At 43.6% G+C, this 20,193-nt stretch overlaps 1 protein-coding gene and 2 pseudogenes across 13 annotated transcripts in view; 1 reads left to right on the top strand and 2 right to left on the bottom strand.

Moving 5' to 3' along the window:
- BLTP1 (bridge-like lipid transfer protein family member 1) overlaps positions 1–20,193 on the bottom strand; it is a 341,411-nt gene that overhangs the window by 181,062 nt on the left and 140,156 nt on the right. For all 13 annotated transcript variants that reach the window (XM_088452258.1, XM_088452264.1, XM_088452266.1 and 10 more), the window contains 3 exons: positions 19,423–19,678; positions 6,310–7,150; positions 636–706 (listed from right to left, as the gene is read on the bottom strand). In XM_088452258.1, the coding sequence (XP_088308384.1) occupies positions 636–706; positions 6,310–7,150; positions 19,423–19,678 (1,168 nt within the window). The remainder of the gene's footprint in view (positions 1–635; positions 707–6,309; positions 7,151–19,422; positions 19,679–20,193) is intronic.
- On the bottom strand, positions 9,009–9,127 carry LOC148538823 (5S ribosomal RNA; annotated as a pseudogene).
- Positions 10,753–10,871, top strand: LOC148538822 (5S ribosomal RNA; annotated as a pseudogene).

Genomic DNA, 20,193 nt, shown 5'->3' with positions numbered 1-20,193 from the left:
CATTTATAATATGCATTATCGCATTTATGCATTACCGCACTTCTAATCTTATGCATTATCACATTTCTAATCTTATGCATTATCACATATCTGATTTTATGCATTATCGCATTTTTAATCTTATGCATTATTGCATTTCTAATCTTATGCATTATCGCATATCTAATCTTATGCATTATCACATTACTAACCTTATGCATTATCGAAGGAATTCCTAGATAATTGCATGTTTAACATTGCTAATCTATCCAAACATCTACCCATGTACAGTATACTGCAGTGTTTTGAGGTAATGCCTGCGTAACTACCAATGAAGTCAGACAATAAAGATCCATAATAAAAATCAATAGCTTGGATTCAATGGCTATGTAGTAAAGCAAATGTCTTTTTACAATTAAAGAATTAAAGTTATCAAAACGAAAGTGTTTACCCTTTCGTTTTAGGCAATCTATAATGAACAAAATGTATGTTAGATGTCTTCTTCTGAAGTATTGAAAGCATGGCTACAAGGCTAAGTAAATCCTTTTATTACTATATGCGTAGGCTCTTTATTTATCCTTAGAGGTTAGTATGTGTGGTGTATTTTACGGTCAATGAAGAGCGGGAATACACACAATTCGTCTTTTAGAACTCACCTGGAGGAGGTGCCCATAAGTTGCATCCCTCTGTCCAGTAAGGCATTGGCTGAAAGGCCTTGTTTCACAACCTTGTAGTAAAAATATTTATTAAGGTTCAGTCATTGCAGCGATTAACTTATAACGAGCATGAAATGTCTAGATATAAAGGAGACTAGGAAGCGAGTGACTGTAGTGCATATTTGAGCGTACATGGCACATAGAGAGATGACAATTAATAGTGTGCAAAAATGTATAGCAAGAAAGTAGGTATGATTAATCACACTATGCATGTCATTTTTAAACCAAGGTATTTGCATCATAAAACAGATCTGTTCATTTTCTTTGCCTCAGGTACAACATTATGTGGTTGTGGTCACTGCATCCAGTGAGTAGGTTTTGCGTCATATCCATGGGTAAAGATAAAACACAACCAATTATATAAATATATGGCTGGAAAACAAAGTCAGACAGAAAAATAATACAATGTATTTAGGAAGAGTTGCTGCAGGGAGTGTGCAAGCCAAAAGCCATCTAAATTGGGGAAAACCCATTTCCCATACAGCCATTGGGGATGCTGGAGAAGATCTTGACTAAAGCTGCATACACACACAACGATTTTGTTACCAACGATTTTATGAACGATTTTCTGTCAGATTTTTTTAAAGTGTAATGAACGATTTTTTTGTACTACAAACGATTTTTGCATATTCCCTTACTGAAAATCGTTGAGTTAACAAGTATGACTGAACTACAAAATACAAACGTGAACGCGCATGAACGATAATTGTGTGTGTATGCAGCTTTATACATGCAGTGCAGCAAACCTGGGAACTGTAGGCTCCCCCTGCTCTATACCCAGGTGGCTACCTGGGAGCCATAGTTTAGATCAGTGATTTTCAAGCTTTTCAACTCGAGGCACACTACATAAGATTTTAAAATTGCCAGGGCACACCATCTGGCGATGCGGTGTGTGTGACCAATGAAAAAACACACACATTGGCCTCCACAGGAATAAAACCCACTACATTGGCCTCCACAGGAATAAAACCCACTACATTGGCCTCCACAGGAATAAAACCCACTACATTGGCCTCCACAGGAATAAAACCCACTACACTGGCCTCCACAGAAATAAAACCCACTACACTGGCCTCCACAGAAATAAAACCAACTACATTGGCCTCCACAGGAATAAAACACACTACAGTACAAGTGCGCTGAACTGACTGCCGCGGCACACTTGACAACCGCTCGCAGCACACTAGTGGTTGTAAAACGCTGGTTTAGATTAAGCGCCTGCTAGATTTGGGCATCTTGTTGAGATGCTCCTGCAGCTATTTTTTTCGTTTATTGTTGTTTCTATTTGTTTCTGTAATAACTCTGGCATGCTAGAATGCCAAGAGCACGATGTAGTGGTGCTGCGGATGGCACCTCCTTCGGCCAACAGCCAGCTCGAACCATGGGATGCATGTCTTGACACTTCTGACAGTACAAAACCGTGTGAATCCTGGAGCAAGTCCTGCATAGGTGTTGTGCATGCAGGGTGCCCAATGCTGGGATGGGCTCTCTACTGTGAGGGAAGGTTCAGTCCCCTAAGGACATCCTACCTAGTATGGCTTTCTATTTGGCAAGCCCACCAGAACAAGCACACCATTTTCAGAAATCAGCCGGCAGCAGCTAATTTTCTTCCCCATATGCCCTCTCATCTTCAGAGTAGTAGTGAAGTAGGAAATTATCAGTGGACTTTTCCCTGTCTCTTCCCTGTTTCCTGGCAGCAAAGCATCCTCCTGGGTTGTTTAGTCTGCTTTCGGTCATTATTATTATATTTTATTTATAAGGCGCCACAAGTGGTCCGCAGCGCCGTACATACAGTAAAGGGTAAACAGAACATTCCATTACAATACAGTAACCACAATATAAACAGAACACAAGTAACAATTAGCAACACAATTCTCCATACACAGTACAGCTGGGAAGGTGAAGACTGTCATAGAAGTGCTGGAGAAGAAGGCTGTGAGACAGTGGGGAGGAGGACCCTGCTCCGAGGAGCTTACAATCTAGGGGTCATAAACTTCCTTTCTGTTAATATTTGTTTGGATAAGGAGAGTATGTCCAGGACTCAGCCAGAAGGAAGAACTTTTGCCTATTCCAAATGTCACTCCAAATTGCCTTGTTCACAAGTTCATGGTGAATACACAGTGCACGCCATACTAGGCAGAGGACCAGCGATTGTGCTTGCCTGCAGGAGTGCCCTCTGATGTGGAGGAGCCAGTTTAAGCCACGACTAAGACCCAGACTATTACAATACTCATATAATATTGCAAATGTTATTAGGTATAAAGAGGGGTTTATTCCTCCTCTGTTCCTTCCAGGGACAATAATTGGAGCCTTTGGCTTTTCTGAACTACCCTAACTGGCCTCGGATTCTTCAACACCTGAACTAGCATGTATAGAAAGAATGAGGTTTCCCTTAAAATTGTTTACACAGGGGCCAGTGCTCCCTTAGACCAAGTTTAGCCTTTGTTTCGGTCAATAAGATTGTTGAACATTGGTCGCAAAATTGGCTGAGGAGCTTGGTTCTGACATATTTCCTACAGCTTAATGGAGCATATCCATGAGACCTCCATTGATATGGAACATTTTCGGGTTTCTCAGATCACAGTGCATTCTGGGTTTGTACTATCGAAGCACACGTGAATCTAACAAAGCTCTAGAGTCTATGCCATTTGCTTCTTCCATTCCTACGAGAAGGAGAAGTGTCAGCATTCCAGCGGACAGTGGTTGTCTGCTCGTGGGGCAGCAGTATGGTAGAAAGGCATGAGCAGCTCGATACTCACCCCAAGCACCATGACAAACAGTAAGTTGTTGCTCTTCTGACAGCAGTGGTTTAATTCCACCACAGGCATCTGAAAAATATTTTTTGTTTATCCTACTACCAAGGTAGGTTTTCCAGCCTTATTGCAGGATCATGTTCTGAAGACAGTGCAGTACTTGCATGATCATAGATAAATTATCAATTTCAAGAAGTCCACCCAGGTACAGCATATGATCTACATAGGTCTTCTGTTCACCAGCAAGAATTCATATTATAGAAATATATCTGCTTGCTGCAAGTAGTGGTGTGGGACCTGTTAGCACACAGGCAGGTATTAGTTTACCTTTGTTTGCATGTTCTAGGGAAGATGGCATCAACCTTCAACTCTTTGCAATATGCAGTTTTAATCTTTGTTCCAGATCTGATTTTGAACTGGAACAACTGCCATCGGAGCATGACAAATAAACTTTTAGGCTGTCCCAAAGGGTGGCAATCTCAACAAGAGTCACCCATTTTCCATTTGGGACTGGACAGTAAGGACAACAGGCTTGGTGGCTAGGTCCCAATCATCAACATGCTAGTTTTTCTGTATGAGGGTCAGTAAACTACAAACGGACAACTGCACAGCAGTGACTTGCATAAATCACCATGAGTGCACCAAAAGTTCCCTGGCCATGAGGGAGACCAGCAAGATTATGCTGTGCGGGAAGCAAAATATTCCCACCATTGCAGCAGTGTTTATTCTCGGATTAGCAAATTCTTCCACATCAGTCAGACCATTCATCCCAGGAAATGGTCCCACCATCCAGAGGTTTTCCAACTGCTTGTGAAATGATGGGTAAAAGCAGATATCAACATGATGGCATCTCGGTGGAACTACAAAGTGGGTAAATCAGCTCCTAGATTAGGGATCCATAGGTATTTATGAAAATCGTCCTGTCGGTTACTTGGGGCTTTTGTCTGATCTACCCGTTTCAGTTGTGATGCTACCACGGTTACTCAAAAAGGTGAAACACGGTGATCGTAACTAGACTTGCCCAGGAGGTTTAGGTACTCAGACATTCTAGGCATGTTTGAAGGTCCACGGTGGTGTCTGCCTCTAAAAACAGATCTTTTCAATAAGGGCCCTATTTTATACCAGAGTTTAACTCAGTTGGCTATTAAAGCCATAATTGTTAAGACTAAGGGGTAAATTTACTAAAGTGAGAGTTTTTAGAAGTGAGTTTTAAAAGTGATGTTGCCCATAGCAACCAATCAGATTCTACTTAACATTTAACTAGCACCTTCTAGAAGATAATAAGCTAGAATCTGATAGGTTGCTATGGGCAACATCACTTTTAAAACTCACTTCTAAAAACTCTCACTTTAGTAAATTCACCCCTAAGTATTTTTCTGACCGTGTAGTTCAGACCATGCTCTGGTCTCCCAAACCTATTTCAACCAAAAATCACCACCAGACTTGGTAGATGTACATTAATTGAAGAGTGTTAAATAGGTTTCTTACTACTGTATCTATAGGTTCAGGTGCAGACCTTCTTGCAAGTAGTGATGCGCATGTTTAGCCTTCTGTAGCTCAGTGGGATCTCACATTTGAACACTGAAATTGAAGGAGTTGAATTTCATACATGGTACATTGCCTTCTTATTTGCCATCTCCTCTGCTAGGAGTATTTCGGATATGGGAGCTTTGTTTTGCCAGACTTCTTTCCTCATCCTACATGCTGACTGGTGCTTACTTGGCTCCAAGAGACCTCGTTCTCTAATGAAAGTGGTCTTTTGGATCCATTTGAATCAGGAGTTTGTGATTTCATCTTTTGACCAGGATAAGTCTTCAGGCAAAACTCTTCGTTCTCTGGACATTGTCAGGTCTTTGCGAACCTATTTCCATAGGACATGACTTATGCTTCATCATTGCCTAGAAATGAAGCTGGCCACCCTCAAAGTAGTACACTGACAGATGGATTATTTCAATATTTCTCCAGGCTTACTTTATGATATATTTTCCCAGTCCTGAACCTATGAGGGAGCAGTCCACTAAATCGATAGGTGCAGCAGAACAAAGCCGCTGCTGAGTGAGAACGTGGTCTATAGTGTACACCTTTACTACATTTTCATAGCTTTGCTGCACATTGTGACTTCTGAGCATACCCTCCCTTAGCAACAGCTTTGTGACAACCCCATGGTCTTCTCCAGTGTCCCACAATGGCTACCTAGTAAAATTGGATTATTGTACTTACGTTAAATCTTCTATCATAGTCCATTGGGGGACACTGGTAACTCTCTCTAACACCTCATATTTTGTGTTTTATTCCTTTACAATTATCTTTAGTAGGATTATTGCTATCATTGGAAAATCTAATTTTCTCCTCCCTCTACAGTTCTGAACTCCTGACCTACCCATTAAGACTTTGTTAGACAAAATGGAGGTTACCAGGCAGCAGCTAGGGTATAGAGGGGTAGAAGTCTGCAATTTAAAGTTCTTAAAGTTCCTATCACCTTAAACAAGTCTATACCCTCATAGCCTTTTTAAGTGTCCCATTTTAGCACAAACAGCAATTCCAATTAATCAAATAAAAATTGACAGATAAAAAACTAGTGGGAAGATCAGCCAGTCTTTGCATACATTCTACATCCCCTCTAATTGTGCTTAAAGAGATCAGCCATTTTTGTAGACATACTGTATTTGTATGTCAACCTGGACACAAATGCAGTCTCCATTCCAGGTGAACAGGTTTGCCGCTCTATAATAGTCATGACAAATCATGCACAGGGATTCAGAAGAGAATCATACGGTTTACAAAAGAATATTATAAAACTAATTTACAAAAAGAAAAACACACACAAACAAAAAAAACAAACTACATGTAAAGAACCTCACCTTGAAAGTTGGAACACAGAGCTGTTCATAAGAAGATGAACTTTCTTCGCTAGTTGGAGTGTCCAAATCTAATGGTCGATGCAGGGATGATTTTGAAGTCCTTTTATTTGTTGGGTGCTTTACAGACCAGTTAAATACCTGGAATTGACTCAGGTAGTTCTGGTAACAGGACATTATAGGTAGCTGAGTAGTTTGTTCATTCTCTGTGCGCTTCTCAGTTTCCATTGGGTATACATGTTCCAATGGCTCCTCTTCCCCTCCTAGTGCTGAGACAAATGAAGCCTGAGAAGCATGAGTTCTGATTGGTAGTGTCCTTGGATCTAGCCTGGCTTCCCCATGAGCAGTAGCAGTCAAAGGACCTTCTACACTGTGGTAGATGGATCCCCTGCTGTAATCAATTTTTTGAGTCTGCTTTTTTCGTCTTTTTCTCCCAGGATAGGTACCAGGGCCTTCATCACTACTTATGGGTTCAAACTCCTCAGCTGCAGAAAAATAAGCTTCACTATCTGCCATCGACATACTAGAGTCCATCGAACGGTATTGATGGAAAGAGGTAGAATCTGCTGATGGAGTATATGGAAAGGAGCCAAAACTTCTCCTCTGCTTTGGAGAATCCAGGACATTCTCATCACTGCGTGAGACATCACTACTAAACTGAACTCCAACAGGACCTGGTGGCTTGTCCCCATAGAAAGCAGCTGAGAGACTCTTTGTGCTGCCAAGTCTTGTTGAACAAACAGATGCCTGACGCTTTAGAGGAGAACGGAGTGGCGAGTGGACAGCAGATCTGTCCTGAGAGTTTGGAGAAACAGGACTACTTCTGGATGCTTCAACTGGAACACTAAAACAAAAACACAATATTGCTAATTCTTCTATTAAAAAGTTTACTGAACCTTCAATGGACTTTGCATGAGCATCTTGCACAATTAGGACAAAATTACGCCGTCCAACTGTGGGTCCCAAAAACATGGTTTGTTACATTGCATAGTAATATGTGACTGCATCTAGAGCTTTGTGTACCTTGCAATTATGCCTCTTATGCCTGGGGTGGAAAATTGGAGTCGTGAAGTTGGGTACAGTAGGGGCTTGCAAAGAAAGGGGACACTGATCGACTGCTCCCACTGCAAATGTGGTAATCAGGAACAGGTTGTGCCAGACTGGGTTCATTACATCATAACACCTGGCACATTCAGTTACAAGTGAAGCAGTGGAAGCCATGGTACTAGGAGATTGTAAAAAAATAATAATATGTATATATATATATATATATATATATATATATATATATATATACATATACATACATACACACAAATGGCTGGCACTCCACATAAATGCAAAATAAATTACTTGCCTTGGTGCCTTCCTGGAAGTTCAATTGAACACCCACTTACATATGTAGAAAGGGAAAGGCGGCACTCACAGGTCTGATGAAATGAAAGAATCAAACTTGACAACTGTGTCTGCCTTGTTCAACGTTTCAGTCTCACATGACTTTTATCAAGAACACAATGAAAAAAACAAATACACATACCTTTATAGTGGAATGTCCAAGGTGATTGGTGCAGTGTAATGCTCCATGCTGCCGGGGGCCAGAGTCTGACATCACTGTGCATCAGACACTCAGGCATCACACAGGATAAAGCAGTCTGATGCCCCAGGTGGATAGGAGGAAAAATTGCCACTGTACATCGTGGATATGTGTGAATAGATAGTGAGGGCACTGACATGCAGTGCTAAACATGATGAAATGTCAACATCGTGTCACCATATATAATGCAATTTGCAAGGTGTGGGTCAATGCCCACACATCAAAAAATTGAAGAAACAAAATACAAATCGCTCCTATAAAAAGAAGGAACATAAAAAAGCTACACAACTCTGTGTTCCTTAATAGTGAATGTGAATAAAGTGAAAATGTAAAACTATTATTCCAAGTGGAAAACAAATAAGAATAATAATACATATACAAAAAATAATAAAAAATGAAGAAGATATAGATAAAAAAACTAAGTATGTAACCTTACCGTTATATATAAACGGCAAGTGTACCATCGAAAGGATCCTAAACAGAATATATTGGTGAATACATCTACCAAAACATGTGCATCAGAATAGGTATATGAGATAAAACGACAATATATATGTGTGCCACAGAAATGTAAGGAAATTAATGACTGTAGAATACATCCTAATAAAGAAATGTAGCAAAAGAATCACAAAAGAAGACTTAAAGCAATATAGTCTGTGGTGAAGACTAATCCATGGTATACAAATATGACAACCGTGAAGCTATGAGAAAAAAAGCACATGGAACACAGGAAGACCTAGCAGAGCTAAACCCAAAAAGGTGCTCAGGTAATCACAAATATGACAAAACATGAACATGTGCATAAATGCAAAGATAACTTGGACCACCAAGAGAACATACAGATGACTCAACAGTATTGGAAAAACATGATAGAAAAAATCAATTAGAAAAAAAATTTTTACAAAAAAATATTGTACACAAAATATGTTATTAAAAAGCTCCAAAAAAATTGAAAAAGTTGAATATTCTTATAACTCCAGATGTGCACAAATGTCCAAACAAGGAAATGGCCTAAACAGGAGATAAGCCAGAATTCAAAGGGAACATCTGTGACATATCATATCATTCTCCTGTGTGCTACCTGGGTATATAGGAGACTTCTAAGTAGTGCTTACAACACCGGATCTTTCCTGAAGGTCTCCCATTCAAGTACTAGTCAGGCCCAACACTGCTAGGCTTCCAAGTTCAGCTGAGATTGGGCAAGACCAGTGTGGTATGGTTGTAACAAAATACATCTCCCCCAGGGCTACACAGTGATAGACAAGAGGATATTATATTTTTGTATCCGTCCCTGTACGTGTCCTGGAATAATCTAACTGGTAAAAATATATATATAATTGCATACATATGTGCACATTATGAAATAGGACTGAACGGTCACATGAAAGCACGAATCTAGAAGATAATATGGAGCTCACAAAAAACAAGAAAAAGATAGTCTCGTTTAGTCCAAAAGGAATAACCGTATTCAATCTATGAATCCATTGAGTCTCTAATTGTAACAACCGCTTCTCACGGTCTCCTCCTCTCTTGTCCATAGGCACAAAGTCAATGATTTTATAGGATAAGGTTGCTAAAGAATGTCTGTTCTGCTTGAAATGACGAGCGACCGGCTGGTCCACTTCTTTTCCCGACAAAGCTTGTCGTATGGCTGTACGATGTTGAGCCATTCTTTCTTTGAATAGCCTGGTTGTTTTACCAATCTACACCAGACTACATGGACATTTGATCATATATACCACGTATTTACTCGTGCAAGTCAAAATATGTCTGATGGGGAACAGTTTGCCAGAATGAGGATGTGTGATGTAATTCCCGGGATCCATATAACTGCAGGTAGTACATCCTGTACATTTATAGCAGCCTGTTTTTTTAGTTAAAAAGTGGGTATCCTGGGAAGGAAGTGATTGAGAAACGTCATTGTGCACCAACCAGTCCTTAAGGTTTCGCATAAAAAACGTCCCTACCATTTGCCGCAACAATGTAGACTTCTGCAGACGATGGGTAGCAGTCTTAAACAAATGCTCCTTAGACCTCATATTACTTGCAATTGAAGAGTCCAGCAGATAATTGGGTAGCATCAGAGATAAAATCACCACCTTTGAATCCTCTCATAAAGCATACCTAACCAGCGATTCTACTCAGAACTGGCTGGAGAAACTCACTAATCAGATTTCTGATTACAAAAAAGAGTTGATTAAATATAAAAAAGAAAAACTGCATAAAGTAAATCTTGATTACCAAGAACAGAGAGTGTATTCCTGGGCTACTGGCAGAAGTATGTCCTCCAGATTCCCCCGCACAAGACAAGGACCCCAAAGACGGCAATTGGATTGTGTTATTTCCAGTGGAGCTAACTCTTCCTTAAGTGATCAAGATAATTCAGGTAACACCATCACACAAAGGCCCCCTTTAGGAGTTACCACCCGTGCCGCAAAAGACAGAGGTCCCACAAGAGACGTGGTAAGCAGGGGGAGAGGAACAAGGAAAACGTACAGGAGGAGAGCACAATAATTAATTTATCCAGTAGAGAAATCTATGGACAAGAGAGGAGGAGACCGTGAGAAGCGGTTGTTACAATTAGAAACTCAATGGATTCATAGATTGAATACGGTTATTCCTTTTGGACTAAACGAGACTATCTTTTTCTTGTTTTTTGTGAGCTCCATATTATCTTCTAGATTCGTGCCTTCATGTGACCGTTCAGTCCTATTTCATAATGTGCACATATGTATGCAATTATATATATTTTTTTACCAGTTAGATTATTCCAGGACACGTACACAGACTGATACAAAAACATAATATCCTCTTGTCTATCACTGTGTAGCCCTGGGGGAGATGTTGTATTTTGTTACAACCATACCACACTGGTCTTGCCCAATCTCAGCTGAACTTGGAAGCCAAGCAGTGTTGGGCCTGACTAGTACTTGAATGGGAGACCTTCAGGGAAGATCCGGTGTTGTAAGCACTACTTAGAAGTCTCCTATATACCCAGGTAGCACACAGGAGAGTGATATGATATGTCACAGATGTTCCCTTTGAATTCTGGCTTATCTCCTGGTTAGGCCATTTCCTTGTTTGGACATTTGTGCACATCTGGAGTTATAAGAATATTCAACTTTTTCAATTTTATGGAGCTTTTTAATAACATATTTTGTGTACAATATTTTTTTATAAAAAAATTTTTTCTAATTGATTTTTTTCTAATGAATTTTTCTATCATGTTTTTCCAATACTGTTGAGTCATCTGTAGGTTCTCTTGGTGGTCCAAGTTATCTTTGCATTTATGCACATGTTCATGTTTTGTCATATTTGTGATTACCTGAGCACCTTTTTGGGTTTAGCTCTGCTGGGTCTTCCTGTGTTCCATGTGCTTTTTTTCTCATAGCCTCACGGTTGTCATATTTGTATACCATGGATTAGTCTTCACCACAGACTACTGTATATTGCTTTAAGTCTTCTTTTATGATTCTTTTGCTACATTTCTTTATCAGGATGTATTCTACAGTCATTCATTTCCTTACATTTATGTGGCACACATATATATTTGTTGTCATTTTATCTCATATACCTATTCGGATGCACATGTTTTGGTAGATGTATTCACCAATATATTCTGTTTAGGATCCTTTCGATGGTACACTTGCCGTTTATATATAACGGTAAGGTTACATACTTAGTTTTTTTATCTATATCTTCTTCATTTTTTATTATTTTTTGTATATGTATTATTATTCTTATTTGTTTTACACTTGGAATAATAGTTTTAAATTTTCACTTTATTCACATTCACTATAAAGGAACATAGTGGTGTGGAGTTTTTACATTCCTTCTTTTTATAGGAGCGATTTGTATTTTGTTTCTTCAATTTTTTGATGTGTGGGCATTGACCCACACCTTGCAAATTGCATTATATATGGTGACACGATGTTGACATTTCATCATGTTTAGCACTGCATGTCAGTGCCCTCACTATCTATTCACACATATCCACAATGTACAGTGGCAATTTTTCCTCCTATCCACCGGGGGCATCAGACTGCTTTATCCTGTGTGATGCCTGAGTGTCTGATGCACAGTGATGATGTCAAGACTCTGGCCCCCGGCAGCATGGAGCATTACACTGCACCAATCACCTTGGACATTCCACTATAAAGGTATGTGTATTTGTTTTTTTCATTGTGTTCTTGATAAAAGTCATGTGAGACTGAAACGTTGAACAAGGCAGACACAGTTGTCAAGTTTGATTCTTTCATTTCATCAGACCTGTGAGTGCCGCCTTTCCCTTTCTACATATATATATATATATATATATATATATATATATATATATATATATATATAAGATATATAAGTACTATAAATCCCCAAAAGTCTATCAGCTATTTATTGCTTGGGCATGCTGACACTTTCGGAACTACAAGTGCCAGCATGCCCATGGCTACCAAAGAATGATGAATTACAAGTATCAGCATGCTCTGGTAGCAAGAACAATCTTCCAAACCCCTCATTTACCATTCTCTTTGACTCCTATAAGCATAGGCAATCTATTGTCTCTGTTTCTAAAATAGTTCACATGGATTAACAGTAATTAAAAAAAAAAACTATTTCAAACAGTAATGCTTCTTGATTTTATTGGAGCCACGATGAGAATGAATGATCTTAATTGACACAAGCAAACGATTAAAGTGGTTTTTACATACTCCGAACTAATCAGTTCTGATTGCTGATTGGCTGAGTGACACTGAACACTTAATTCTCATTGCGGTTCCAATAAGTGCAAGAGGTGTCAACTGTATTAGTGCTCTAGATTTTTAAAAAGTTTCTGTATTACTTCTGGAACAAAGGACATGGGATTTCCTATGTATTAAGGAGTTGAACAGTCTGAAGTTGAATGTCATCTTTCAGTTCCACTGTTAAGTAGCAATTCCGTACTGTGGTCAATCTGCACTATGTCTGTAAATTCACAGAACTTTTCAGTTTATGGTTTGAGCTGTGTTAATGATGGTCAATTAATTAATTAATTTTTCTGTGTGTTTAGAAGAATACAGAGGAAACTGAAGGAGTAATTCCGCCATCAAAACATGTAGAATTTTGAGGCCAAATGTTGAATGAGGCGAGTATTTCACAGAACAGGAAGTATTTTTGTGAATTAATGTCTATGTAATATTGCCTCCCAAATTGCATTACTAAGTGATAATTTCATTACTACTTTTTCACATATATTTTGACAAGTTGCAGTAAATAGCATAGATCTCTAGGTATGGCTTTCTGCTAATTTTTGTAATTCTCATTTCTATCATTGCCTTGGGTCAGTGCTTTTTATTCTCATTGAGAATAAAAACAAGAGATATGATAAGAACTTACCTTTGTTATCTCTGTTTCTACGAAGTCCATAGGGTCCACAGGGTTGACCTTGGGGTATAGCTGGATTTGGATCCACGGGCACCACGCAGTTAAAGCTTTCACTGCTCCCAGGATGCACTTGGGTCCGTCCTCCTCTATACCCCACCCCGAGCCACAGGCACCTCAGTTGGTAAGCAGCCGAGGCCGGAGGAGGAGATTAAACAGAGAGAAGGAAGACTGGAACACACAAGAAACTATACTCACAGAAATGGGAGATGGAAAACCGGTGACCTGCCACGCAGCCCATTTGAAGGCAGGTGCATCAGGGTGGGCGCCCTGTGGACCCTATGGACTTCGTAGAAACAGAGATAACAAAGGTACGTTCTTACCATATCTCTTGTTTTCTACTTCAGGGTCCATAGGGGGTCCACAGGATTGACCTTGGGGATGTCCCAAAGCAGGTCAACTAAGGGCGGGGACGCTCCTGTGCAGAAAGGAGAATCCTGCACCCAAAGGATGCATCCTGAGAGGCAAAGGTGTCAAACACATAAAACCTCAAAAACGTCTGAATGGAAGACCAAGTGGCTGCCTTACACAGCTGAACAGCGGAGGCACCACATCTAGCAGCCCAAGAAGGACCCACGGACCGAGTGGAACGAGCCCTAACAGAGGCCGGAACAGGTAAACGTTCCTGTATATAAGCCTCCCAAATAACAGAACAAAGCCAACGGGCTAACGTTTGTTTGTTGGTACTCCAACCCCTCTTGTGAAACCCAAAGAGGACAAACAAAGAATCGGACCTTCTAACAGAAGCAGTCCTGTCAACATAAATTCTGAGAGCACGGACAATGTCCAACGAAGCCTCACCAGCTGTAAGATCAGGACAATGAAAAGGTGGCACCACAAGTTCCTGATTGAAGTGGAACTTAGAGACTACCTTAGGCAAAAACTCAGGACGAGTGCGAAGCACTGCTCTGTCCTGGTGAAAAATTAAGAAGGGGGACTACAGGAGAGTGCCCCCAACTCTGACACCCTCCTGGCTGAAGCAATTGCCAGGAGAAAAAAACAGTCTTAAGTATTAACCACTTGAGGTCAACAGACTCAAGAGGCTCAAAAGGAGGTCCCTGCAGGACCCGAAGAACCACCACCAAATTCCACGGAGCCACTGGAGGCACAAAGGGAGACTGGATTCGAAGAACATCTTTGAAAAAGGTTTGAACATCAGGCAATGTAGCGATCCTACGTTGGAACCACACAGACAGAGCCGATACATGAACAATCAGGGAAGCAAGACGTAAACCCAGGTCAAGACCTGACTGAAGAAATGCCAAAATCCTAGAAACCCTGAACACCTGAGGATCAAAGTTTCTGGACTCACACCACTGAAAGTAAGTGTGCCACACTCTGTGGTAAATCCGTGCGGAGGCAGGTTTACGCGCCCTCAGCATGGTACTGATGACAGAGCCTGAAAATCCCCGGGACCTTAAGACGCCATCAAAGACAACCAACCCAGATCCGGGTAAAGGCAGGGCCCCTGAGACAGCAGGTCCCGGGGCTGAGGCAGAAGGTATGGAACGTCGATGGACAAGCTCCTGAGATCGGAGTACCAAGGACGTCTGGGCCACGCTGGAGCCACCAGCAGAAACGTGCCTCCATCCTGTTTGATCTTTCTTAGTACCCGAGGCAGCAGGGAGATCGGAGGAAACGTGCACGCCAGGCGAAATGACCATTTCACCGACAACGCATCCACCAGACTTGCGCTCGTGTCCCTTGTCCTTGAGCCGTACACGGGCAACTTGTAGTTGTGACGGGATGCCATCAGGTCCAACTCCGGCAGTCCCCATTTGTCCACGAGAAGTTGAAACACCTCTGGGTGTAGCGACCATTCCCCTGGGTGCACGTCGTGATGGCTGAGGAAGTCCGCCTCCCAATTGAGGACTCCCGGGATGAAGACTGCAGAGATCGCAGGAAGGTGACACTCCGCCCAAGCCAGGATGCGAGACACCTCCGACATCGCCGCTCGACTGCACGTTCCTCCCTGGTGATTGATGTACGCCACCGTGGTGGCGTTGTCGGACTGCACCTAAACTGCCCTTCCGTGAAGAGCGATGCCTGACGACAGCAGAGCCCTATACACGGCCCGCAGCTCCAGCACGTTTATGGGAAGAGCTGCTTCCTCCGCAGATCAACGGCCCTGAAGAGACAACGAGCCGGTCACTGCCCCCCAACCCCGGAGACTGGCATCTGTTGTGAGCAGAACCCAGTCCGGGATCCAAAAGGGACGACCCTCGATGAGATGAGCTGACTGAAGCCACCAAGCTAGAGACAGGCACACTTCCGGAGACAAGACCAGCGTCTGGGATCGGATCCGGTGAGGTAACCCGTTCCATTCCGATAGAATCTGCCCCTGCAGGGGCCTGGAATGGAACTGGGCAAATTCCACCATGTCGAATGCCGACAGCATGGACCCTAGGACTCTCATGGCCGAGTGGACCGACACCCTGGCACTGCTCAGGCAACGGTGTATCCTCAGTTGCAGGGAGGACACCTTTTCCGGAGTCAGGAAAATCCTTTGCTGACGAGAATTCAGAAGGGCTCCCAAATGGACCATACGTTGTGATGGGATCAAAGATGACTTCTTCCAATTTATCAACCACCCGTGTGCTTGAAGACAAGCAATGGTCAAATGGAGATGTTGAAGAAGTACCTCCGGGGAGCTCACCAGCAGCAGAAGATCGTCCAGATACGGCAGCAGCCATATACCCTGTCCCCGAAGGTGGGCGCCCATAATTGGGATCACCTTGGTGAACACCCTCGGAGCCGTGGAAAAGCCAAAAGGCAACGCCCGAAACTGGGAGTGATGTTGCAGGATAGCAAACCTCAGATACCGCTGGTGTGCAGGTGCTATGGGCACGTGGAGATAGGCGTCCTGGATATCCAGGGAGACCATGAAATCCCCAGGTGCCATCGCCGGAATGATGGAAAGTAACATTTCCATCCTGAATTTGGGAACTTTGAGGTATTTGTTCAGAGACTTCAAATTTAGGATAGGGTGATGAGAACCATTGGACTTCTGTACCAGAAAGAGTAGAATAGTACCCCGTCCCGCATTGAGACTACGGAACGGGAACAATGACCCCTGCTTGTAGCAAGGATTCTATAGCTACCTGAATCTGGAAAGCTTTGGTCTTGTCCAGAGAAGGACTCGTGCAAAAAAAAAAACTGGTGGGACGGTCTGTGCCGAAAAGACAGGGCGTACCCCTGGGACACCACTTCTCGAACCCAGGTGTCTGTGGTGGTACTGAGCCAGCACTGGGCGAATTGAAGAAGTCGGCCTCCCACTCTGGGGTCCCCCAGAGGGAGGCCCGTCCCATCAGGTGGAAGGCTTATCTTCCTGTTTGGAAGAAGGGCGTCTGGCACTTCAGGCTTGCTTCTTGGGTTTAGAGGCGGTCTTAGCCGCCGACTGCCTCGGGAAGGACTGACCTTTTGCCTTACCCTGAACCCGAAAGGACCTTGGCAGGTGTTGCTGCTGAAGGGAGCCGACTTGGATTTAGCCAGGGTAACGGAAAGCCGACTTGGATTTAGCCAGGGTATCCACTATTTTGTCCAAGTCCAGAACAAATAGCAATTCTCCATTAAAAGGTAAGGCCTCCAGACCTTTCTTTGAATCAGCGTCCGCTCTCCAGGACCTCAGCCATAAGGATCGGTGGGCAGACACTGCTGCAGCCGATACTCGAGAGGTCAGTAGACTAGCATCCAAAGAGGCTTCTCCAATGTAGGAAGCAGCGTCTCTCATCTGTCCTAACGCCGCCCTCTGGACATCCAGAGCATCGTCCTGAAAGGTATCCTCTAATGCGTTGGCCCAACCCTCAATGGCCTTGGCCACCCAGGAGATGGCCATGGACGGACGGGCCACTGCCCCTGAGAGGGAGTAAATGGACTTTAAGCAAGTCTCAACTTTTCTGTCCATGGGATCCTTCAGCGAGGATATAGACGGTAATGGCAGAGTAGCGCTCCTTATTAAACGGGTCACATGGGAATCCACCGCCGGTGGAGTTTCCCATATTTTACAATGTGCCTCAGGAAAAGGATAATTAGAAGCTAACTGCTTCTGTGGCAGGAATCTCTTACTGGGCGCCTGCCAAGCCACTGCCATATCATCCGTCAATTGCTCAGATAGGGGAAACACTCCAGAAGCCACCTTAGTCTTTTTGAAACTAGGATACTTTGGACTTAGGAGCTGGTGCCTCATCCTCTATTAGGAGAATGGCTCGCACCGCTCTAACCAGTGCTCGCACATTAATGGACGACTTGGTATCTACCTCCTGGACCGAGGTGTCCGAGTCAGTGTCGTCATGAACCTCCCCATCATCTGAGGACCCATCGGAGTCCGATAAATGCGCCGCCTGCACCATTAGTGTGCGTTTTGACGCCCTTGAAGGCATGTCACTCTGCAACATTGACTGAAAAGCCGAAGACGCGGCCGACAAATTTTGGACTGAGTTGGAGAGCACATCCACCCAGGGTGGAAGAGCCGCCACAGGGGACTGAAAAGGCACCACAGACTGCTGCGTCACAGGGGTAGACTGTATACATAGGTAACCCTGCATAAGGACCAATAGACTGAGACCCGGGGGGGCTCTGCAATAATTGCAGGACACCCGGGGAATGGGGGATGGCAGGCTGGGGCACCGCCCTAGTAGGGACAGCAATCGGGACCGACAGACGGTCCGCAATAGACACCAGCACCAGAGAGAACATCGCCCATGGTGGTTCCTGCGGCATAGGGGGTTTCGACGGGCCAGGAACCACCTGGCACCGTCCACACAGGCCATCCTTTGATAAATCCTCCCTATCCACTCCTGCAGAACAGCGTCTGCAGGAGACCAACACCGGAGCCATGGAGTGCTCAATCTCCTCTTCCGACATGACAAAATATATTATATAAATATATATATGGCAACAGAACAGAATCAAGCGCACCAGTGTGCTGAACAACAGCCCACAATATGGCACTGTGATTTATATATGTGAGGTCTGTAGAAACGCCCCTCCCCCACACACCTGCAGGGTTTCGAAGAAGGAAAGGGATAGGTATAGGCTGACAGTAAGTAGAAATAAGCACAGACAGGCAGCACTAGCACAAGTCACATACCATGCAGAAAGATATACTCACTGCACCTTTCCACTATCCACAATCAACCGCCCAGATTCAGTGTCTGGGAGGGCTATAGTGCTGTGTACGCTATCCTAAAACAGGGGAGAGGTAAACAGGGGGACCGGTCCGCGTGCTCCCTGAGAAATCTGCCGAGGAATCTGAGTGGCCGAGGAATCTGCAGCTCAGCGACGCCAGACTTCGTGCTAAAAGGCACGCTGAGCTGAGGGGAGGAGCCGCTAAACAGGGAAGGCTTCCTCCCCTGGCTAGCTATTAACCCCAGGGTTGCCGGCTTGCCACGTATTATATCCTGGTGGTCTAGTAGTCTCACAGGGTATACCTCCGAGGAGGGGGAGCCCGCCGCCACCGCTAACACCCCCCAGTCTGTCCCCCAGAACCAGGGGCAAAGGACTGCATTTGAGGGAACCCGCGAGCCGCCGCTAATCAGTGACTTGCGGCTTACCTTCTCCACGGCGTCTCCGGCAGCAGTCCAGGGAGGTCCCCAGAGTCCGGCTAGTATGGACTCTGGCCTCCCGCCGCGATCCCTAGTGCAGTACTGGCGTCGCGACGCCAGCGGGGAGTAGAAGCGGCAGCATGAACGTCTATATAGACAGTCCATTGCTGCCGCCAAATAGTTAAAAATGAAATGACTCCTAAAAAAAATTAAAAATAAATAGCTTTCTGGGGCCTGCTCCTGCAGCACCCCCCCCCCGCAGGGTGACCCGACTCCGGCCGGGCACCAACTTAAAATGAGGTGCCTGTGGCTCGGGGGCGGGGTATAGAGGAGGACGGACCCAAGTGCATCCTGGGAGCAGTGAAAGCTTTATCTGCTTGGTGCCCGTTGGATCCAGATCCAGCTATACCCCAAGGTCAACCCTGTGGACCCCCTATGGACCCTGAAGTAGAAACAAAGTAAAATATTCTGCCTGTGCACTGGAATTATATTACATAAAAAAGAAAAAACATTCACATCGCAAAAGAGACTGTCAAATAATGTAAGAGATGAAGAAGCAGTCACCTGCCATGGGATTCCTGTGACTTTGCTCTTGGTGGATAGTCGACTTGTATTAGACCGTCCTCAGCGACAGACGATGGACTGTCTTTTTCTCCTGCCAGCAGGGGGAGCGCAGCACTGCAACTGCTGTTCTCCTCAGAAGATGAGGAACTGTGAGAACGTAGTGGAACTTGAAGGCTCAGGTGCTGTGCTTTTCTGTCAATCTCTATCACCACAGATCTGGAGTCCCATTCTTTCCTTCTACTGACATTTGCTTTAACTGAACAACAGATTATTTTATTAACATCTCCCATTGGCAGATGTCTCTTTTTTAAAAAAAGATAAAACTTAAAATCCTCACATACAGTTTGCTTAGTAAAGGACAGATTGCTAAGACAGCTGCAACAAAAACAGGTAAATATAAATTCTTAGAAAGAATTGCTGACATCAGAAAACTCAGGAAATGATTTACAAAAGGTTTAAGTCTAATCCCACCAATACCCCCTTCCCCTTAGCAAACCAAACTAAATTATATATTTTACTCCTTTAGTAAAACACTCCTTAACCACTTAACTGACGATTTTTCCAGCAAAACCGGGCAGAAATTGCCTGGTCCGCAGGAAAGTCCGGGTAGTCAGAAAAGATCAGTTCTGCACATGTGTAGAACACATTTTCTCTTCAAAAACATAGATGGGGGGTGCGTTCGCTCCTTGTCAGCTGAAGTACAGCTGGCTGCGTTCGCATCAGAACCGACAACGTCAGTTAAGGCAGAAAGGCAAGTAGTGTGTTAAATAT

The sequence above is a fragment of the Taudactylus pleione genome, unplaced genomic scaffold (assembly GCF_031769625.1).
Source record: "Taudactylus pleione unplaced genomic scaffold, aTauple2 ptg000036l, whole genome shotgun sequence".
Classification (NCBI taxonomy): Eukaryota; Metazoa; Chordata; class Amphibia; order Anura; family Myobatrachidae; genus Taudactylus; species Taudactylus pleione.
The sequence above is the reverse complement of the archived record's forward strand: the minus strand, read 5'-3'. Positions and strand labels throughout refer to the sequence as shown.